Raw genomic sequence first — 23,553 nt, forward strand, 5'->3', positions numbered from 1 at the left:
GGAGCTTTCTTAGCATCAAGATTCGTCAAAATCCTTCTGACATCCTTTTGACGGAAGACCACAGGGGGCATTGAATGGAGAGTGTTGGGAATTGTTTTACCAAGATCATTAATACATGAGTTGGAAGAAAAATGGGATGCTAGTAGGTCAGCTTTATCCTTGCCTGAACTGACAACAGAACTATCTGGTTTGGACAGAGGTGGCAGCAGAGATGGACAAAAGTTGCGGCCAATATCTTTGGCAAGAGACCAGAATGCTCGGCTACCATTAGGGCAAGAAGCAAGTTTTCTACTCTTAGCCTGTTCAAACTCTAGTTTGGACTGATTAATAACTGCTTTACAATTGTTGCGAGCTTTGGTGTAGGCAGAAAATGAAACTGGAGAATTAGAAACAAGCCAATTATGATATGCAACATTCTTCTCTTGACCAGCCTTAGCACATTTATTGGAAAACCAAGGTTTAGATAAAGGACGAGATTTTAAAGTGGAGTGTGGGATAAAGGATTCCATTCCTGCAAGAATAATTTCACTGACACAATCTGAGCAAACGTTGACAGAAGTTTTGTAACAGTAATCTGACCAAGGAAAAGAAGAAAAGAAGTCTCACAGGTCATCCCATTTTGCATTCTTGTAATGCCAAACAACACGAGGTTGGGAATAGCCATGAGATAAAGGTTCCATTGGAGAAGAGACAATCATCAAGTTGTGATCTGAAATGCCTAAAGGACCTCTCACTTCGAGAGCGTACTTAGAAGGGTTGTTTGTGAGAAAAAGATCAAGCGTATTGGCTGTATGATTAGGATTGTCCGGTATTCTTGTAGGTAAATGAACAATCTGTGCAAGGTCATTAATAATTGCAAAAGCCTCAGCACCACGACCAGCTGGGTCAGTGTGACTAGAAAACAGAAGCCAGCTAGAGTTGTGAACATTAAAATCACCAAGGAAAATTACCTTACTGTTAGGAAAGTTGGACTGGGGAAAGTCAAGTTGCAAAGAGAGGAAGTCAAAGAGCTCCAAGTGATTAGTGGAGTTGGGAGAACGGTAGAGACAACAGATGAATTTGATACAATGAGGTAGAGAGATTTTAAGCCAGAGAAGATCAACGAAAGGAGATTCCAAATTGCCAAGTCTCTGACAGGGAATATCAGAAATCACATATGCACAAGTACCACCTTTGAGGCAAAAGGAACCATACAGCGAATAATTTGGGCATCTGAGATGAGCAGTAGAGTCAACCGATAACTGAGATTCTGTCAGAAAGAGTACATGGGGTTTGGCAGACTGCAAGTGGAAATGGACATCGTTGAGATTAGAATTGAGACCACGTATATTTGTGAAATTAATTAGGAAATGTTTGGGAGGTTTAGATCTTTTCGCAGATAAGTTTGCACTATTAGTTTGACAATTCATTGTGTATTCAATAATAAGAAAAAGAGGGTGGGATATGCTGGATGAAGTACTGAAATTTTCGGATATGGCGTACACATGGTAAGAATATACCCAGATCCTTGACATAACGTGGCCTCGACAATGCTCCCCGCATACACACTACTCGGACTCCCTCCAGTCACTATCTGTCAGAGTAGAGATAGCAAGATTATACACTAGCTGATCCGGAAGCCTCCTAGAGAGTTACCAATAGGTTCAGTCCAGTGTACTAACTAGCGGCCAGCCTGCAAACACCGTTTTAGAGATGTACCCTCGAAATGTAAGGAATATTGGATCTCTTCATGATGTTCATCATAACCTCAAAAGGCATCAATCATACTGCATGATGGAAGAGATAGGGAAGGGTTGACCGGAACTCAGCTCTAGAGACTAAACATGGGTTCCACCACTTCAAGCCTCCAATAAGCAAAGTGGTGGTATTGCATCGGTTGATGAGAGTCATCTACCTTGTTAGACCACACTTGGAATGCTGTGTTCAAGTGTGGAGACCCACCTAAAAAAAGACATCAAGCTGCTTGAAAGGATCCAGAGGTGGGTAACTCACTTGGTTAGATCAGCAAAAGGACATCCTTATGAGTAAAGACTTCAACTATGTGGGTTGCACAGTTTGGAAACTAGGCACCTTAGAAATGATTTGATTGAGGTGTCTTAAAGCTCTGAATGGCAATAGTAAAATGAATGAGGATAAAATTTTCACTGTTAGAAATGAATCTAGAACTAGGGGCCATAAATTCAAGTGGGAGAGATGTTTAGACTGGATTGCTGGAAAAGTTTAATTTTAGACAGCGAGTTATAAATTACTGGAATAAATTACTTACATTGGTGGTAAAGGCTGACAGTTTTGGGAAATTGAAAGGTCAGCTAAATAGTTACCTATGGGAAGAGGGAAATGCATAGGTTGTCTATTTTGTTTTCTCTTATTATTATTTATTAATTATTTATTTTACTTTATTTTATTTTATTATTATTATTTTACTTTATTTTATTTTTATTATTTTATTTATTTATTTTATTTAATTTTATTATTATTATTTTAATTTTATTATTTTATTATTATTATTTTATTTAATTTTATTATTATTATTTCATTTAATTTTATTATTATGATTTTATTTATTTATTTATTTAATTTTATTTTATTTTATTATTATTATTTTATTTATTTTATTTTTATTATTTTATTTATTTATTTTATTTAATTTTATTATTTTATTTATTTATTTAATTTTATTATTATTATTTTATTTATTTATATATAATTTTTTGGCTGGTGTTTGTTTGTTATTTGGTTTTTAGGAGCATTAGCAACTAAGGTCATATTGCTCCAGGGATATGCGGTGGTCATTCCCTGACCTTTCCACATCATCCATATTTGGTGGTCACGGGCTCGAACCCCGGTCTAATCAAGAAGCGTGTGCTACACACTGCTGCTCCTGCTCACCTGGCTACGGAGATGCCTTTGGCTGGTGCAGCATGCCTTAAGCTTCCTTGCCTCGTGTGGCCATTACTAATATTAATATCTTGGTAATGTTGTCAAGATGAATCCAGTTCTTCATCAGATCCTGTAATCAGATTCCAAAATATTTGTTTTCATTCAGTTTACTCTCATAAACCTGCATCAACTGTGAATAAAAATCTCTTACTTGTGTTCAAATAAGAGATAAGTAAATGTTAAGGTTTATTTTATGTCGCTCAACTACTGTTCTGATATGATGGAAAAACTGTTCATGTGCAATTATTGCTGATACATTATAGAATGTTTCTGCAAGATCATTTGCTATCACTAAAGGGGAGGATGTTTTCTGCTAATTCCAAGTGAAAACTGGAAAGGATATCGGTGGGTATTAGAATTGTTCTAATCAACATTATTCAACAAACAAGATCTTCTAACAACACATTACAACTACAGAAATTATGATTTCAGCACGATATAATCATTATTAACCAATATGCAGTAGCAATAATGAAAAATATAATCATTACACCAGTATGTCATGTCTGTACAAATGTACAGACATAACATTCATTACTTGGATTTGCAAGTGACACGGGCTGAAAATTTTAGAATAACTCATGGGGGAAAAACCCTGCTCCCTTTGTCTAAGATGGGCTAAATATAGCCCTCACTGAGATTCCTTTAAGAATTTCTACAGTCTCTGAAGGAGATCATACCCAGATCTCTCCAAGCAACTAACAAGTTGAGAAACCAATCTACAACAAAAGAAAAACAGCAAGGTAAGTGGGATTTGGAAGGGATTGAGGACAGAAAACAGGAGACAGCTATGAATTACATTTCCAAAATAAAGCAGACTAGTCAGGAAAGGAGAGTAAAATCTAAGAGAATGATGATATGTCACCTGATTTTCAGAAATGAGGATATCAGAGAGCCTAAAAAGTCATCAAGAAAAGTGGAAATAACTAGTGAAACTAAGTAGACAATGACAAAGTGAAACTTGACTGGTAAAACAGACATTTCTAACATAGCCTGCTTATATGTGATTGAAAGTACAGATGACGTTGTCATTATGAAGAAACATAGAGACACCACCATGATCTCACTTCTAGGGGCAGTTAACAGAGGGGAAGTAGGCATGGACTAATGAAGATAGTGATTTCCAATCAGCAAGGTTCAACATAGGTGACAGGTATGAAAGTTACAGCAGTTAATATATTAAGATGAAGGAGGTTGGCTGTTCAGGCTTCTGATATTAGTAGAATACATTCAAACATACTCACTCTACCACATAGTATCTCTGTTTATTTAACATTATTCTTAATACTGAATCAACAATATTCTTGTTGAGAATACTGTTGATTAAGTGCTCAGCTCTAATCCAGGCAATAACAGGATTCTTATCTCTATAGGATTCAAGCTCATCCAATCTAACAAGTACAGATCAATACTGAAAAACAGTCACGAGATAGTGTTAATTTGAAAGTGTCTACAATTCTGCCCAGACATGATAAGAGAGAGCATATGGTAAGAGCTTTGTCAATAAATTTAGCGCTGAAGAGATTGTGCAAGGCTCTTTGAGTAGAATTTTTCTCAGCGTGGTCTGTGCTTGTTAACAGGAGAGACACTGCTTCTATAGGGATTAAATGGAAAGGATGCAAGAATATCTGCTGTGCTATTGAAGAGCAGCATTAGGTGGATCAGAAAACTGCTAGCTTATGGAGGGATACACACATAACAGAAAGCAGAGGTGAAAGTGTCTTCTTGCACTGCTTCGACTGGAACGAGCAGCAGCGTGGAAAGCAAGGCGTTGGGGAATTTTAGAACTACTGGAAGTCACCATGGAACAAGTAAATACATGAGCAATGTTCGGGTAAAAAAGTAGGAACAGGTGCATGTATACTTGCATGAACACCAATGCTAGGATTATAGTAAACTAATCTGATGAATTTGAAGTGCTGGTCAAGACATCAAAGGCAGATACTGTAGGGATATGAGAGACGGGGTGTCACACGGATATAAGGAATGCAGAATATGAATCTGGGGAGTACAATGTGTACAGGAAGAACAGACAGGAGAAGAAGGAAGAAGGGATTATTCTGTTAGTTAGGAAACAAAATTTATGGCAGTGCATCCAGTTGATTGGGTGGACAGTGCAATGTTGAGTCAGTTTGGTGTGACATAAGCACTGGGAAAGCAAAAAGAGAGTAGGACTGTTATAGGCCTAATGACTGTGATGAGTACAACAAACAACTGTACAGAGAAATAGCAGGCCAGTAAATCAGAATGTCTTATAATGGGGATTTTAACTTTCCAAAGATTGACTGGAATTTTGTGGGCTGGTCAATCACACACCAGCAAGACTTTTGTGAATTTAATGGATGACTGTTTTCTAAAGCAGCATGTATGAGAGGCAAACAGAGGTAGTAATACTTTTGATATGATTATCAGCAGTGATTATTGATACATTAAGAATCTGCAGATAGAAGAACTACTTGGTGGCAATAATCACAGTGTACTGATGTGGAATGTTTTTTGCTGCCATAAAAAGTGACTATGGTGGTGTGAGAAATTTTTCAAAGTCTATACAGTGGGACCAACTGATGATGTTACCAACAGTAAATTCTAAATGGGAAGCATTCAAGGAATTAATCATAGAAGCTACTAGGCTTGGGTTTGGGTTTGGGTTTTGGTTTTATTGGCGCATTAGCTACTAAGGCTATAATGCGCCAAGACCAGGTTATTTGTAAAAAATTTTAAACTTTCAGTGACCTAATTAGTTAGGTCACTATGTCAAAAGGTATAGCAAATATATAAAAGAAAAATGTAAAAATTTTATATCCGAGTAAAAATATTTATTGATTTTAAAAAGTTAAAAACAGCAGACACATTGTCATTGTCAGATAAAATCTGACTGAGTGTATACGGCTCAGTCAGATGGTTAAAAGCGGTAAAACGGAAATTGCTAAAATCTGGACATTCAATTAAAATGTGATGAATAGATAAAATGGTGCCACAGTTCTCGCACATAGGACAGTCATCTGCCCTCAGCAGAAAAGAATGTGTAAGATGACTGTGTCCTATTCGGAGGCGAGCTAGAACAACTTCCTCCTTACGATTCCTGCGCAGACTGGACTGCCACGGTTAAATTACAGGCTTTATACGATATAATTTATTCGCAGTCTGTCTATTCCACGAATCCTGCCATTGGGAATGTATCTTTTGATGTATTATTTGCCTGTAGTCTGTATAGGGGACTAACAGGCAACGGTTATTATTGGAAATTGCTGATTTGGCTGCGGCGTCAGACAAATCATTTCCCCTAATCCCAATGTGGCTGGGAATCCAGCAGAAGCGGATGTCATATTCGCGTTCAAGGAGAACGTGAATCTTCTGCTGAATGCTAGACAGAACTGGATGAGGATTATATCTCACAGATATTAAAGCCTGTAACATGCTAAGAGAGTTGGAATATAAAATGAACCGTTGGTATTGGCATTTGCTAATATGATCCAAGGCTAACTCTACAGCGTGCAGCTCTGCAGTAAATATGCTGCATTCAGAGGGAATCTGCTCCGATGTAGTGCTGTCTGTAAAGACAGCAGCAGATCCCACATATGATTCCGACTTCGAACCGTCTGTGTAGACTGGCACGAATTCGGATAATTCAGTTCGATGTGCTGAATGAAGCTGCAGGTAGACACATGATGAAGTGTCCGACTTTCCCCAGTTTCTAAGCGACAAGTCACATGCCGGGACACGAGCATGCCAGGGTGGAAAGGGTTGCTTTGATGTCTGGGCAACCTTGTCTACCTTGATATTAAGTTCTTTGAGTAGCTCTTGGAAACGAATACCAAAAGGACGATTGGCAGTCTTACGAGTATTGTATAATTTTTCCCAGCGTGGCTCAAAAACGAATGGCCACGTAGGATGGTCTGGCAGGGATTTCAGTTTCAAAGCATACTTTAAAGACAGCTGCTTACATTGAAGCGATAACGGTGGTTCGTTTGCTTCGACGTATAAGCTCTGGACAGGAGATGTGCGATATGCTCCAGTAGCAATACGTAGGGCCTGATGATGGACGGGGTCCAGCCACCGCAGGACACTGTCTCTGGCTGAGGAATATACCTAGGACCCATAATCTAGTTTGGATTGCACAAGTGCACGGTAAAGCCGAAGAAGAGTACATCGGTCTGCTCCCCAAGATGTAGAGGAGAGCAAGCGGAGAATGTTAAGTCCACGTGTGCACTTTGTGCGGAGTTGACGAACATGATCCAAGAAGGTCAGTTTTTTATCGAATATGAGTCCCAAGAATTTTGTGTTCGCTGCTACTGGAATAGCATTTTGTCCGAGCCTTAATTCAGGTTCAGGATGAAGATTAAGCTTGCGACAAAAGTGTACGCAAACGGTCTTCTCCGGCGAGAACCTGAAGCCATTAGCAAGTGCCCAGGAATTCAGACTATCAATGGCTTTCTGCAGTTGTCTTTCAATAACCCTCATGTTGCACGACTGACAAAAAATGCTAAAGTCATCAACACAGAGGGCACTGTTTACAGTTGGAGGAAGTTGTTCTGTGATGGAATTTATTTTGATGGCAAAAAGTGTGACACTTAATACGGATCCTTGTGGTACTCCCTCCTCTTGGTTAAAAGAGCGAGAGAGTGAGGATCCCACACGAACTTGGAACGATCGATTAGCTAAAAAGTTTTGGATAAAACAGGGGAGATGCCCTCTTAGGCCTAGGCTATGTAAATCTTTTAAAATGCCAAATCTCCAAGTTGTGTCGTACGCTTTCTCCATGTCAAAGAACACCGACACCAAGTGTTCGCGTTTTAGGAAAGCATCCCGGATGGATGCTTCCAATCTAATAAGATGGTCCAAAGTGGACCGGTTCCTTCGGAAGCCGCACTGGATGTTGGAGAGAAGGTAGTTTGATTCTAGATACCATATTAAACGAGAATTGACCATTCTCTCCAGGATTTTGCACAGACAGCTAGTCAGAGCAATAGGACGATAATTGGTGGTGACTTTTGGATCCTTTCCTGGTTTAAGAAAGGCAAGAACGATTGCCTTTCGCCAGGAGTCCGGGAACTGCCCTTCAGTAAAGATTCTGTTATACAGAAGGAGCAGACAATCCATAGATTTTGGTGAAAGATGTTTAATCATTTCATAATGGATGCCATCTGGTCCAACAGCACTTGCTTTGGAAAGAGTGAGGGCTCTTTTCAGTTCCTCTATTGTGAATGCCCCGTTGTAGGGATAGAGGCCCTTGGTCTTAAAATTAAGTGCTTGTTTTTCTAGTTTATGTTTCAGGACCAGGAACTCTGGGGAATACGAAGATGTTGCAGAGATGTTAGAAAATGTTTCCCCAAGAGCATTGGCTATTGCAGTTGAATCGGTAATAGCGCATCCATTATAATCTAGGATTGCAGAAGGGTGGGATGTATATTTTCCCTTCATTTTCCAAATTTTATCCCAGACTACCTTAGAGTTGGTAGACTGGTTAATAGATGATGTAAAACGGATCCACGATTCCTTTTGACTCTGACGACGGATGTAGCGTGCTTTGGCTCGTGCACGTTTGAAGGCTATAAGGTTGTTTGTGGTAGGATAGCGGCGGAATATCCCCCACGCTTTGTTTTGAGCCTTTTTTGCTGCTGTGCATTGTGAATTCCACCAAGGTTTGGGAAATGGTGGAAACCGGGCAGATGTTTTTGGAATAGCATTCGCAGCTGCTTGGACAATATTTTCTGTGATGTACTTAACTGCATCATTGATAGGCTCTTGACTGACTGTGCTAAGATCAAAATTTGCCTGATGTTGGTAGGCAGTCCAGTCAGCCTGATCAATCTTCCACCTTGGTAACCTGAAGGGAAGACATGGTCTCCCGCTGTGTAACGAGGTTATCACAGGGAAGTGATCACTTCCGTATGGATTCTCCTCCACTTCCCAGGTGAGTGAAGGGAGTAGAGCAGGGGAGCAGATAGAGAGATCAATGGCAGAAAAAGTACGGGTAGGCATGTGGAAGAAGGTGTTTGTTCCAGTATTTAGAAGGGAAAGATCATTGTCATTGAGCATACGCTCTATGACTCTTCCCCTTCCGTTGATGTTAGCACTACCCCACAGGGTGTTATGTCCGTTAAAATCCCCGAGAAGTAAGAAAGGGGAAGGCAGCTGCATTAGAAGATCATCAAGGTCTGCTTGGGAGATGTCAGTCCCAGGTGGCAAATAAATGGAGCACACAGTTAATAAAAATCCCACTGAAAGGCGAATTGCAACAGCCTCTATGCTGGTTGTAATTAGCAAGGGCTGCACTGGGGTCTGGTTACCCACAAGGATAGCCACTCCCCCATGTACAGAGCCATCCGCAATTCTATCCTTTCGAAAAACTGTGACGTTGTGCATGGTGAGATCATCATTTGCCTTTAGATATGTCTCCTGCAAGCAAAAGCAAACTGGCTCGTGCTTTTGCAGGAGGGCCTTGATGTCATCAATATTTCGCCGGAATCCACGACAATTCCATTGTAGGAATTTAGCCATTATTTTGGCTTGGTGGGTCCATCAGGCGGCTTCCGAGGTGCTGAGGGCTTACTTTTATCAGTCCTGGATTTATCTTTTTTGGGGAAGAATGGACGCTGTCCCGTGTCCATTTCCTCCTCCGCATAGAGTTCCAAGACTGATTCTTCCGGTACCTCCTTCTGCTCGACATCCATCTTTCCTTGGGTACTAGGGGGGACTTCCCCTTTCTTATTCTTTTCTTTCATAACTACCTTTGTAATTTGTGGAGCATTAGGAGGTACCGATATAGGAGTGGTAGCTGATTGGTCCTTTTGTGCAGGTTTTTGAGAACTTAATAGATACCGCGCGATGGGAGTGAAAGACTCCTTAGGAGGAATGGTCATGTCCGTCTGAGTTCCGACGGAACATCTCCCTGCTACCTTCTGGGCGTAGGTAGGTTTGTTGATATTCAGGGGTTTGACCGATTTCCTTGCCTCCTGATATGATATGTTAAGCTCTGCCTTCAGCCGTTGAATCTCTTTTTCTTCTTTCCACCTCTGGCATGCTCGTGAGTAGGCCGGGTGTTCGCCTTCACAGTTAATTCGCCTTCACAGGTGGGTTCGCCTTCACAGGTGGGTTTTGCGGCTAAACATGCTGTTGTTTCGTGGTCCTTTGCACCGCATCGAGCGCATGCAAGGACTCCACGGCAGGCCATTTGAGAATGTCCATACTTCTGGCATTTAAAACACCGTAAAGGGTTCGGAACATATGGACGCACTGAACAATTGATGTATCCAGCTTTGATCTCATCAGGAGGTTTAGGAGTGTTAAAAGTCAGGATAACGCTCCTGGTTTTAACAATTTTTCCATCCCTTCGCGCAGTAATTCTCTTGACGGCAGTAACTCCTTTTGGTTTCAGTTCTAAGCAGATTTCCTCCTCGGTGACGTCGAGAAGGTCCCATTCCGAAATGACACCTCTCGATGAATTGAGTGTTCTATGTGGTGTCACTGTTATGGGTATTCCTCCGATTGATGTTGCACGGAGTAGCTGCTCAGACTGCCTGTCAGTTTTGGTTTCAATTAAGAGGTCTCCAGAACGGAGCCTCTTAACCGATTTGGGTGACCCTGCTAACCCATCTAACCCTTTCTGTATGAAGAAGGGCGACATTTTACCAATTGGTTTTTCTCCTGTGGAGTGTATAATTAGGAACCTTGGAACAGGCCCTGATGGTACTTCAGTTCTCTGCCTTTTTTTAGCAATAATGCTATCTGGATCGTTGTCTATGTTTTCAGATAGGGACCGGGTTGGGGCCCCTGAAGAAGTAAGTTTATCAGGATTCATATAGTTTTTTTAAATTTTTCAGTGCCCGGGCTCCCCACCCACCACGGAGCCCAAAGGGACGCCCACTACCCGGCATGCAATAAATGCGCTCGGGAGTGGGACGCCAGGGCTACCCAGACACTATACCCGCACCGCCGCCAGCCTGAATCCTGTCCCTCGGACCATGAGGGTAGGGGCGTGGCATTGACACGGTTGACCCTTGCAGGTGAGCCTACTAGCCGATTGATCCTAGCCGGGCCTTCCAGGACCACCCGTCTTGTCGAAGCAGGGGCCAAAGTGGTGTATTGAAGCTGGGCCCCTCAACCACCAGGATCCCCCTTTTCGAATTTCCATGGGTCGCAGCGCACGGCAAACACGCCGGATTCCATTGATGTAAGCCTGGAACCTGGGCTGTGGGCATTGGATTCCAGTGACGCTAGTCTGGAAGTCCAGCAGCATCACTGGGAGGTCCCCTCACCACGTACAGGTGCCCACGTCGAGGGGAAGCTACTAGGCTTTTCATACCAACTAAGAAATACAGTTCATGGTTTAGGCCTAAGACGAATGTCAGATTACCTAATGAGACTCGTGGCAGGGAAGAAAAATGGAAGGAATGCATATAAATTATCAGGTGACACAGAAACTAATGGTCATTATAAGCTTGTCCGTAATAAAGTCACAAAGGAGGTTTAGCAAGCCAAGGCAGATTACAAGAAATCTTTTACAAATGACAAAAAGAAGAACAGTAAAGACTTTTTTACTTATGTAAACTCTAAAAGGAAGGGTAAGAATCAGATTGGTCCACTTGATATCAATGGTTTGACTGGTGATCCTGCTCAGGGAGCTGACAAACTGAATGAGTATTTTGCACCTACATTCACACATGAGGAATTCTGTGGAGAAGTGGAGGCCAAAAGTTCATTAAACTCTAATAGAGAGCTAAATGACTTTATAATAACTGAGAGGAAAATGGAGGAGTAATTGTTAAATTTCTCTTCCATTTACTCTGTCTTAAACATAAGCAAGGCACCCGGGATGTATGGGATCTATCTAGTTATATTAAGGGAGACAGCAAAGGAAGTAAGCAGATCCTTAGCCATAATTATGAGAGAAATCTTGGATTCAGGGTAGGTCCCCACAGACTGGAGAAGTGCAAATGTATCCCCAATTCACAAAGTGGATCAAAAGGTGACACATGTAATTACAGACCTGTTAATTTAATTTCGATCCAGGGAGTGTAATGGATTCACTAGTTAAAGAAGCAATGCAGGATCATCTAGACGAGACTGAAGTTAGTTCAGACACAGTATGGGTTTGTTAAGGAGAAATCTTGCCTGATCAATTTTAGTGAATACTACCATGTGGTCACAAAAGAACTGGATGTAAAAAATAATTTTGATGATGTATATTTGGATTTTAAGGAAGCTTTTGATACTATTGCACATAAAAGGCTGCAGTACAAATTGTAGTATGCATTGTGGGAATGCTTCTACTATGCATAAAAGGATGGTTGAGTGGGAGAAGACAAACAGTGGTAATTAATGGACACTGCTCTCCATGGACTAATGTTATTAGTGTGCTTCCCCAGGTTTCGGTGTTCAGATCATTGTTGTTTCTATATTTAACAATGCTACTGATGAAGATAGAACAGACTTAATGTCCAAGTTTGTAGATTTGTTATTATTTGTTATTTGGTTTTTTTTTAGGAGCATTAGCAACTAAGGCCATTTTGCTCCAGGAATATGCAGTGGTCATTTTCTGACCTTTCTGCATCCTCTGTATTTGATGGTGACGGGCTCGAACCCTGGTCTAATCAAGAAGCGTGTGCTACGCACTGCTGCTCCTTCCCACCTGGCTACGGAGGCACCAAGTTTGTAGAAGATATAAAGGTTGGCAGGGTTGTTAATAACAGTAATGACAGAATGCTGCTGCAACAGGATTTGGAAAAGATGGGCAGAGAGGTGGTAACTGAGGCTTAACATTGACAAATACAAAATATGGATATGGGTAGCAGTAACCCCCAGAGTAACATACCAACTGTGCAGTAGTACACTCAAGGTAATAGAGAGTAAAAAAAAAAAAAGCCTGTGTGTACCCTGTACGCACAAAAGATATTTTGTGTGGAAACAACTGAAACTGTTTGTCTGAAACATCTGAAAGCAGATTTTATTAAAATGTGCATTTTTTTTTTTGTTCTCTATGTTTTTAACTCATTACTTTTCGACATGAGAGGCTTCTTTGGTTGGTTTGAAGCTTTTATTCTTGCATAATATTACTGTTACTCCCGCTGCTTACTCTACCGAATCAACGTTAGTGATTCAGTTAGTGACATTTCTGTCTCATAATATGAACGATGCAATGTTTTATTCTTATGCCCACTACTTACTCTACCAAATCAACGTTTGTGACTGAGTTAGCATCATTAGTGCCATTTAGGACAAACCAGATCGGACATTTACGTAAGGGAAAGGGGATAGTAATAAATACACCAGCTGCTGTTGCAGATGAACTCAACAGTTATTTTGCATCGATATTTACAAATGAAAAACCTTTTGTGGCAATGGGAAATTGTGGGAGCAAAGTTAAAAAATATGTAATTAATGATATTGAAATTTCGCAAGATTATTTAATGAAAAAACTTTCGAGCCTACAGACCAGTAAGGCTCCTGGAGTTGATAGAATATACCCTATAATCTTAAGGGAGGCGGCAAGCAAGTGCATTGAACCATTGAGGTTAATAATGCGAGTATCACTAGACTCTGGGGAGATTCCCTTGGATTGGAAAAGTGCCAATGCATCTCCCATACATAAGGGTGGCTCTAAAAGTAAAGTTGGAAATTATCGACCTGTCAGTCTGACTTCAGTAGTAGGGAAAATCATGGAGGCAATGATCAAGGGTGGAATTCAGGATCATTTGGATCGAATTGAAATTCTCAAGGATTCTCAGCATGGTTTTGTAAAGGGAAAATCATGTTTAACAAATCTGGCTCGCTATTTCGAAAGGGTCACTCACGAGCTGGATTTAAGGAATAATTTCGACATTGTTTATTTAGATTTCAGCAAAGCTTTTGACTCAGTCCAACATGAACGGTTGCTTTATAAGCTGGAACAGGTTGGAATCACTGGGAAAATCCTTAGATGGATAGAAGGACGGCTTCAGGGCAGGAGGCAGAGGGTTGTGATAAATGGCTAGAGGGCGTGAGATAGAAGGGATAGTGGGCGTGATGTCTAAATTTGCAGATGATGTTAAAATTGGTAGAGTAGTTAATGATCACTGTCAAGCTGAGCTTCTTCAGAGAGACCTAGATAGACTTCAGGAATAGTCAGAAAAATGGCAGCTATGCTTTAATCCAAAACAAAGTGTAAGGTATTACACCTGGGAAACAGTAATCCCAAAATAACTTATTCACTTGGTGGAGTTCAACTAAACCCAGTACTGGAGGAAAGGGACTTGGGTGTTACGATACAGTCAGACATGAAATTCTCTGAGCATTGTAAACAGGTTGCAAGGAAGGCCCATGGTGTCCTATCAATGATCTATCGAACTTTTGCAAGTAGAGATAGGGACGTGATAATCCCATTATATAAGGCTTATGTTAGACCACACTTGGAATACTGTGTTCAAGTATGGAGACCGCACCTAAAGAAAGACATCGAGCTTCTTGAAAGGGTGCAAAGACGGGTAACTCGCCTGGTGAGATCGGCAAAAGGGCGTCCTTATGAAGAAAGACTTCGAATATGTGGGTTGCAGAGTTTGGAAACTAGACACCTTAGAGGAGATTTGATTGAGGTGTTTAAGGCTCTGAGAAGCATCAGTAAAATGAATGAGGACGAAATTTTCAAGATTATAAATGATGCTAGAACTAGGGGACATAAATTCAAGTTACGGGGGGGTAAATGTTTAGACTGGACTGCAGGAAGTTTTATTTTAGCCAACGAGTTATAAATTACTGGAATAAGTTGCCTTCATGGGTGGTAGAGGTCGACAGTTTGGGGAAATTCAAAGGTCATCTGGATAGTACCTTCGGGTAAGGGAAGCGCATAGGATGTGATAGGTTTAATTTCCTTTTTTTTTGGATATTTTTATTTTATTTTTTTTTTATTATTATTATTTTTTTTTTGGCTCGTGCATAAGCCATAGGCTTTCTTGCACCATGCGGCCATTACTAATACTAAATATCAGCAGGCTTATGGTTCACAGCATGTGCTTCTACAGGAGCGTGGGCAGTATTCTCCATATGCATACTGGAACCAAAAATAGCAAATTTAGTTATGGAGGTGCTCAAGTCCAGGATTTTTAATGGGTTGGTTCTTCCCATGCATGCATGGAAATGATACTTCAACGATAAAGAGCATTTACACCCATCGCCACTGCATACATTCCCTACTATCCAGGTCTAACTGCGCGTATAATTTGGGTGTTCGATTGCCAGGTGCAGCTACCAGGGCGGAGGGTGCACACAGTTGTGTCAAAGGTTAAGGACCCCATATCTATGGAATGTGTAAGTGGGGTCATATATGAGATAAAATGCCCGGATTACGGGGAATGTAATGTTGGTGAAACAAAGCTTCAGTTTAAAGATCGTATGGGAGAGCATATCAGTGCGATCAAGAGTGTGGATTATGGAAGGTCTGCTGTGGTGGGAGCATTTTTGGGAGGAGAACCATCATATCTCTCCTGCCGAAGCTGTTATCGTCAACTGAGCACACAGACTTTGGGACCGCAAGTGGCTCGAAAGCTTGCGAATTTGCTCCTCTGAGAGTAACACTATTAATAGAGACAGGGGAATCCACATTCATCCTTTCTTCGAAGCTGTGGTCCTTGGATGGGATGAATGGTTCTGCCTGGCATGCTCCCGAGCCATTTCTGGTTCATATGGCGCTCATATGGAGAATACTGTCCATGCTCCTGTAGAAATACGTGTTGTGAACTGTGAGCCTGCTGATATTTAAGGATGTACTGTACGTTAAGCTTCACTGTTGAAAAAGGTGGCGGAAGCCTCTGAAAGCTTCGATGTTTTATTGGTGTTTTATTGTTTTTATCTGGTTTATCTACATTGTTTTATTTTATTTTATATTATATTTTATATTTTTTTTATATTTTTTGTACAGACAGGTATCTTATTTAATCAGTTTTATCAGGTGTAATTGTACTATTCATTTTACTTATTTTATTTCATTTTTATTATTATTATCTTAATACATCACAACTCTAATTTATTTTATTTTAATGAATAAAAGTTTATAACGCTTTGTGTAGGATCGTGCAGTCATTGTGAACATGAACATTCCCAATCCCAGAGGCCTATTTGAAGATTAGGTACTTATCAATGATATTGATAAGTGTATATCAGGGTTAATCTTAAGTTTACAGGTGATACAAAGGTAAGCATCGTTGTTAATGACAGTAATGATAGTACGCTACTGCAACAGGATTTGGAAAAGTTGAGCAAATGGGCTGAGATGTGGCAACTGAGGTTTAATATTGAAAAATGCAAAGTACTGCATATGGGTAGCAGTAACCCCAGAGTAACGTATCAACTGGGTAGTACTACAATCAAGGTAGTGAAGAATGAAAAGGAGCTGGGGGTAATTATGCAGTCAGATATGAAGTTTTCTGAGCAGCACAGACAGGTGCACAAAGTAGCTCATGGTGTCTTGTCAATGATATAGAGGAATTCTGCTAGCAGGGATAATGGGGTGATTGTCCCATTGTATAAGGCAATGGTCAGGCCACACCTTGTATACAGGTCTGGAGGCCTCATTTTAGGAAAGATGTAGAGCTGCTGGAACGAGTACAGAGAAGGGCAATGAGATTGGTGAGTGGAACAAAGGGTTGCTGTTACCAAAAGAGGCTTCAGTTCTTCATATTGCAGCGTCTGGAGACTAGGCATCTGCGCGGTAATATAATTGAGGCGTATGAGGCCTTGAATGGTTTGAGTCTTTTCAATGCCGGTGGGATTCTTCCTCTTGCTCAGATTACTCACCTGAGGGGACATAAATTCAAATTGTAGAATTTATGTTGGAAATTCGCCTTTATCCAGCTGGTGGTTGATAGTTGGAACAAACTTCCATCTGTTGTAGTGGAGGTCAGCAACTTAAATAAGTTCAAGGCAGAACTAGACAAACATTTGGAGTGAAATGGAAAGGTTTTTTTTTTTTTTTTTTTTTTGTTGGCTTATGCCATATAAGCTTGCTTTCTTGCATCATATGCCTCTACTAATGCTAATGCCCAAATTACAACGAACTTTATAATTTTAGTAATGGTAATAGCCATATAGTGCAAGGAAGCCACAGGCATTTGCTGCGCTGGCTGAAAATAAAAAAACAGAGTAGATAAGAAAATACAAATTATTTGCTTCTCTTGTCACTTAGATTACTATCTAGTCGACTTTGGATTTTATTGAAACTGTCAAGTTCTACTACCTGTGAAAGCAACCTGTTCCAGCAATCACTATCTAAAAGGAAACTTCCTACAATCTAGTCTAAATCTCTTTCCCTCTAATTTGAATTTATGTCCCAGAGTTCTGGAATTCTTTATAACAGTGAAAATTCCATCATTATTCTTTTTATTAACTCCTCTCTGAGCCTTATAAACCTCAATCAGGCCAACTCTGACTTGCCTGGTTGCCAAGCAGTGTAGCCCACATAATTGGAGGCTTTCCTAGTATGGTCATCCTTTTGCCAACTTCACCATGCGGATTGTCTGCCTTTGGATCATTACAAGAAGCTCAGTGTCTCTTTTCAGATGGGTTCTCCATACCTGAATACAGTATTCTAAACCTTGATCAGGCGTGTTGTTGCTTTCCTTCTCAGAATTAGTACTCTTCTCTTAATTTTTCCATCACATTGCCCATCATTCTAGAGTCCAAGGGAACAAAACTATTATGTTTACATGACCCTTGTCAGTTTTGAATCTGTTGATCTTCCCAGATGACATCACTTCTGTCTTTTTAATGTTCAACACAAGTCCAAATTTTGCACTCTCAAGTTTGACTTTCTTAAGAAGTTTTATCACTTCTTTATTACTTTCGGCTAATAATATAGTATTATTTGCTTATTTCAAAATGCTGTCTGAGTTAAAGTATGGGAGTTACAGTGTGGCTTTGCCTCACTCTTATGAGCACTAAACTATTTACTCTTACCGAACTCTGATCTCATAGTCTCTTGCTCAGTGTCAAGACTTTGAGAAAATGAAAAATAAAATATAAAAATAACAGACTGACCATTATGCCCCATATCGACAGAGGACCACGAGGCCAATAAGCAGTGCTGCCATCTATTCCTTTCTTTCCTTTATATAAGCTGGTTAAGCTTACATTATGTCAGTGGTGCGGCTCTGATCTAGAGTGCTGTCTGTTCTATATATTATTTCTCGCTACATAAGGACCACCGCCATATAAGTCCTCTGCATTGGTGGATCGATTGGAGGAGGAATGGGTTCTTCGATTCGAGGAATTTGATTCTTCGATTTTTTCGCCTTTGTGATGATTTGTATGGCGATTGAAATGCAGCGATTCCATAACCATTATTGGCCTCGTGGTCCTCTGTCGATATGGGGCATAATGGTCAGTCTATTATTTTTATATTTTATTTTTCATTTAGATAGTTCTTTTAACCTCTTTTTTGGTGATATTTCATGTTTTTCGGATCTGGTACCTTCAAGGGGGGGTACCGCTAAATCATATTATAATTGGCATTATTTTAAATTTGACATTGGTTTTATTAATTGGATTAAAATTGCTAAATTATATGGGGACAATCGGCTACTGCTTATATCTTAGTACCTTTACTTTCCCTTCCCCGTTTGTTTTTATGTTATTTTATTTTACGTTATTTTTATGTTAATTTCGCTCTACATTTTTAGCCATGCTACTGGCTTATGTTTTATTTTTATTTTGAATTATCGGATATATCTGGGCTTCATGTGGAGGATGGGCATTTTGCTGCCTCTAATGACAGCTTTATATTTATTTATTATCTTATTTTATGTTTAACTTTTAAGCCATTATTCAAATATATATATACATATATATATATATAGATGCTGCTCATGAAGAAGATTGTATTCATAACTCTGTTTATGCTATAACACAATATAATAAAAGTGGTGTATGGATTTCTTTTTTGTGACAGTAAGTAAACCTGATCACTATTGTAGCTCCTAGAACTACAATAGTGACTATAACCAAGAAGCAGCATGTGGAGATACTTGGGCATCATCATGACTTTATGATTTGGGTATTCCTGATCAGAAACAATTTTTTTAAATTGTTTTTATTCACAAAGAATATTGAATCTTTTCTGGAGTGGGAGCTTGCCAAATGAGCAGGTTGGATTTAGGAGAAGCAAAGAAACATGAGATCAGATAACAAACAAAGATGGATAACGGAGAGAGCAAGAGAATATTAAAAATTAGGTGTACTTATGCATCATTGACTATAGTAAGGCTTTTGTCTGTATTGATCATATCAGACCCTGAAATGTACAGAAAGTTGGTTTTGCAGAGCACCTAATCCACTTTATGCAAAGTCTTTACACTGAGCAAGAGACTATGAGAACAGAATTTGGTAAGAATAAATAGTTTACGCTCATAAGAGTGAGGCAAAGCCACACTGTAACTCCCATACATCTTTAACTCAGACAGCATTTTGAAATAAGCAAATAATACTATATTATTAGCCGAAAGTAATAAAGAAGTGATAAAACTTCTTAAGAAAGTCAAACTTGAGAGTGCAAAATTTGGACTCGTGTTGAACATTAAAAAGACAGAAGTGATGTCATCTGGGAAGATCAACAGATTCAAAACTGACAAGGGTCATGTAAACATAATAGTTTTGTTCCCTTGGACTCTAGAATAAATAAGAATGATGGGCAATGTGATGGAAAAATTAAGAGAAGAGTACTAATGAGAAGGAAAGCAACAACACGCCTGATCAAGGTTTGGAATACTGTATTCAGGTATGGAGAACCCATCTGAAAAGAGACACTGAGCTTCTTGTAAGGATCCAAAGGCAGACAATCCGCATGGTGAAGTTGGCAAAAGGATGACCATACTAGGAAAGCCTCCAATTATGTGGGCTACACTGCTTGGCAACCAGGCAAGTCAGAGTTGGCCTGATTGAGGTTTATAAGGCTCAGAGAGGAGTTAATAAAAAGAATAATGATGGAATTTTCACTGTTATAAAGAATTCCAGAACTCTGGGACATAAATTCAAATTAGAGGGGAAGAGATTTAGACTAGATTGTAGGAAGTTTCCTTTTAGATAGTGATTGCTGGAACAGGTTGCTTTCACATGTAGTAGCACTTGACAGTTTCAATAAAATCCAAAGTCGACTAGATAGTAACCTAAGTGACAAGAGAAGCAAATAATTTGTATTTTCTTATCTACTCTTTTTTTTATTTTCAGCCAGCGCAGCAAATGCCTGTGGCTTCCTTGCACTATATGGCTATTACCATTACTAAAATTATAAAGTTCGTTGTAATTTGGGCATTAGCATTAGTAGAGGCATATGATGCAAGAAAGCAAGCTTATATGGCATAAGCCAACAAAAAAAAAAAAAAAAAAAAAAAAAACCTTTCCATTTCACCCATCCATTCACTCCAAATGTTTGTCTAAACATTTGGAGTGATCTAAACATTTCCCCCCGTAACTTGAATTTATGTCCCCTAGTTCTAGCATCATTTATAATCTTGAAAATTTCATCCTCATTCACTTTACTGATGCCTCTCAGAGCGTCAAACTCTGCAACCCATATTCAAAGTCTTTCTTCATAAGGACGCCCTTTTGCCGATCTCACCAGGCGAGTTACCCATCTTTGCACCCTTTCAAGAAGCTCGATGTCTTTCTTTTGGTGCGGTCTCCATACTTGAACACAGTATTCCAAGTGTGGTCTAACATAAGCCTTATATAATGGGATTATCACGTCCCTATCTCTACTTGCAAAAGTTCGATAGATCATTGATAGGACACCATGGGCCTTCCTTGCAACCTGTTTACAATGCTCAGAGAATTTCATGTCTGACCGTATCGTAACACCCAAGTCCCTTTCCTCCAGTACTGGGTTTAGTTGAACTCCACCAAGTGAATAAGTTATTTTGGGATTACTGTTTCCCAGGTGTAATACCTTACACATTGTTGGATTAAAGCATAGCTGCCATTTTTCTGACTATTCCTGAAGTCCATCTAGGTCTCTCTGAAGAAGCTCAGCTTGACAGTGATCATTAACTACTCTACCAATTTTAACATTATCTGCAAATTTAGACATCACGCCCTCTATCCCTTCTATCTCACACCCTCTAGCCATTTATCACAACCCTCTGCCTCCTGCCCTGAAGCCATCCTTCTATCCATCTAAGGATTTTCCCAGTGATTCCAACCTGTTCCAGCTTATAAAGCAACCGCTCATGTGGGACTGAGTCAAAAGCTCTGCTGAAATCTAAATAAACAATGTCGAAATTATTCCCTAAATCCAGCTCGTGAGTGACCCTTTCGAAATAGCGAACCAGATTTGTTAAACATGATTTTCCCTTTACAAAACCATGTTTTCAATTCAATCCAAATGATCCTGAATTCCACCCTTGATCATTGCCTCCATGATTTTCCCTACTACTGAAGTCAGACTGACAGGTTGATAATTTCCAACTTCACTTTTAGAGCCACCCTTATGTATGGGAGATGCATTGGCACTTTTCCAATCCAAGGGAGTCTCCCCAGAGTCTAGTGATGCTCGTATTATTAGCCTCAATGGTTCAATGCACTCACATGCCGCCTCCCTTAAGATTATAGGGTATATTCTATCAACTCCAGGAGCCTTACTGGTCTGTAGGCTCGAAAGTTTTTTCATTAAATAATCTTGCGAAATTTCAATATCATTAATTACATATTTTTTAACTTTGCTCCCACAATTTCCCATTGCCACAAAAGGTTTTTCATTTGTAAATATCGATGCAAAATAACTGTTGAGTTCATCTGCAACGGCAGCTGGTGTATTTAATACTATCCCCTTTCCCTTGCGTAAAGGTCCGATCTGGTTTGTCCTGCTCTTCTTGGCATTTATATTAAAGTATTTATATCTTGGTATTTAAGGATGTACTGTACGTTAAGCTTCACTGTTGAAAAAGGAGGCAAACGCCTTTAGCATTAGCATTAGTAGAGGCATTTGATGCAAGAAAGCAAGCTTATGCAGCATCAGCCAAAAAAAAAAAAAAAAACCCACTTCACCCCTCTGTTCGTTCAAAATACCTGTCCAGCTGAGCCTTAAACTTATTTAGGCTATCAACCTCCACTACAAGGGATGGAAGTCTGTTCCACCAACCAACCACCCGCTGGCTAAAGGCAAATTTCCGCACGTCTATCCTACATCTGTCTGTCCTCAATTTGAATTTATGCCCTCTCAGGTGATTATTCTGAGCTAGAGGAAGAATCCCATCAGCATTGAGCATGCTCAAACCATTCAAGGCTTTATACACCTCTATCAGATCACCTCGCTGGTGCCTTGTCTCCAGACACTGTAATTTGCAAAACTTAAGCCTTTCTTCGTAAGAGCACCCCTTTGTTCCATTCACTAATCTTGTTGCCCTTCTCTGTACTCGTTCCAGCAGCTCTACATCCTTCTTGAAATGAGGCCTCCAAACCTGTATACAGTACTCTAGGTGTGGCCTGACCATTGCCTTATACAAGGGAATAATCACCTCCTTATCCCTGCTGGAAAAATTCCTGTATATCATTGACAATACTCCATGAGCTACTCTTGCAGCCCATTTGCACTGTTCAGAGAACTTCATATCTGCCTGCACAACCACCCCCAAGTCCCTTTCATTCTCTACCACTGTCAGTGTAGTACCACAGAGTTGATACGTTGCTCTGGGGTTGCTGTTTCCCACGTGTAGTACTTTACATTTGTCAATGTTAAACTTCATTTGCCACCTCTCAGCCCATCTGCTCAATCTTTCCAGATCCTGTTGCAGCAGCATAGTGTCAGTAGTGTCCTTGACAACCCTGCCAACCTTTGTATCGTCTGCAAACTTGGACATTAAGCTTGATATACCATCATCAATATCATTTATAAATACAGAAAACAATAATGGACCCAACACTGAGCCCTGAGGGACTCCACTAATAACATTAGTCCACGATGAGCAGTGTCCATTGATTACCACTCTCTGTCTACTCCCCCTCAACCACCCCTTTATCCAGAGCAGCAGTTTGCCTCCAATGCCACACTGCTCCAATTTGTGCAGCAGTCTTCCATGTGCAACAGTATCAAAAGCCTTTCTAAGGTCCACGTATATAATATCAAAGTTATTCCTTGCATCCAGTTCTTTTGTGACTGCATCATAGTATCCAATCAAATTGGTCAGGCAACACTTCCTCTTAACAAAAAGCCATGCTGTGTCCGAGCTATAACTGAAGTCTTGTCTAAATGATCCTGCAGTGCTCCTTTAACCAGTGCCTCCATTAATTTTCCTGGAACAGAAGTTAAGCTCACAGGTCTATAATTACTTGTGTCAGCCTTTGATCCTCCTTTGTGAATTGGGGTCACATTTGCACATTTTCAGTCTATGGGTACCTCCCCTGAGTCCAAGGAAGCTCTCATAATTATGGCTAAGGGTTTGCTTACTTCCTTTGCTGCCTCCTTTAATATAACTGGATAGATCCCATCCACCCTGGGTGCTTTTCTTGTGTTTATCTTCAACAGTTTCTCTTCCACTTTACTCCCAGTTATTTCCAGATTCTGTAGCTTACTGCTAGAGTTGAATACACCTCTGGCATTCCCCTCGCTGAATAACTCCTCATGTGTGAATGACGATGCAAAATATTCATTTAGTT

The 23,553-nt window shown here is 40.1% G+C and overlaps 1 protein-coding gene across 1 annotated transcript in view; it reads right to left on the minus strand.

The window, feature by feature from the left end:
• The window catches only part of LOC150088444 (serine/threonine-protein kinase D3-like), a 550,939-nt gene that overhangs the window by 339,907 nt on the left and 187,479 nt on the right, over nucleotides 1-23,553 (minus strand). Inside the window, exon 8 of the mRNA XM_090370161.1 lies at nucleotides 3,327-3,331. Coding sequence (XP_090226287.1) covers nucleotides 3,327-3,331 — 5 coding nt within the window. The remainder of the gene's footprint in view (nucleotides 1-3,326; nucleotides 3,332-23,553) is intronic.

Source organism: Mastigoproctus giganteus, chromosome 3 (assembly GCF_048544385.1).
Source record: "Mastigoproctus giganteus isolate SK-2022 chromosome 3, ASM4854438v1, whole genome shotgun sequence".
Lineage (NCBI taxonomy): Eukaryota > Metazoa > Arthropoda > Arachnida > Uropygi > Thelyphonidae > Mastigoproctus > Mastigoproctus giganteus.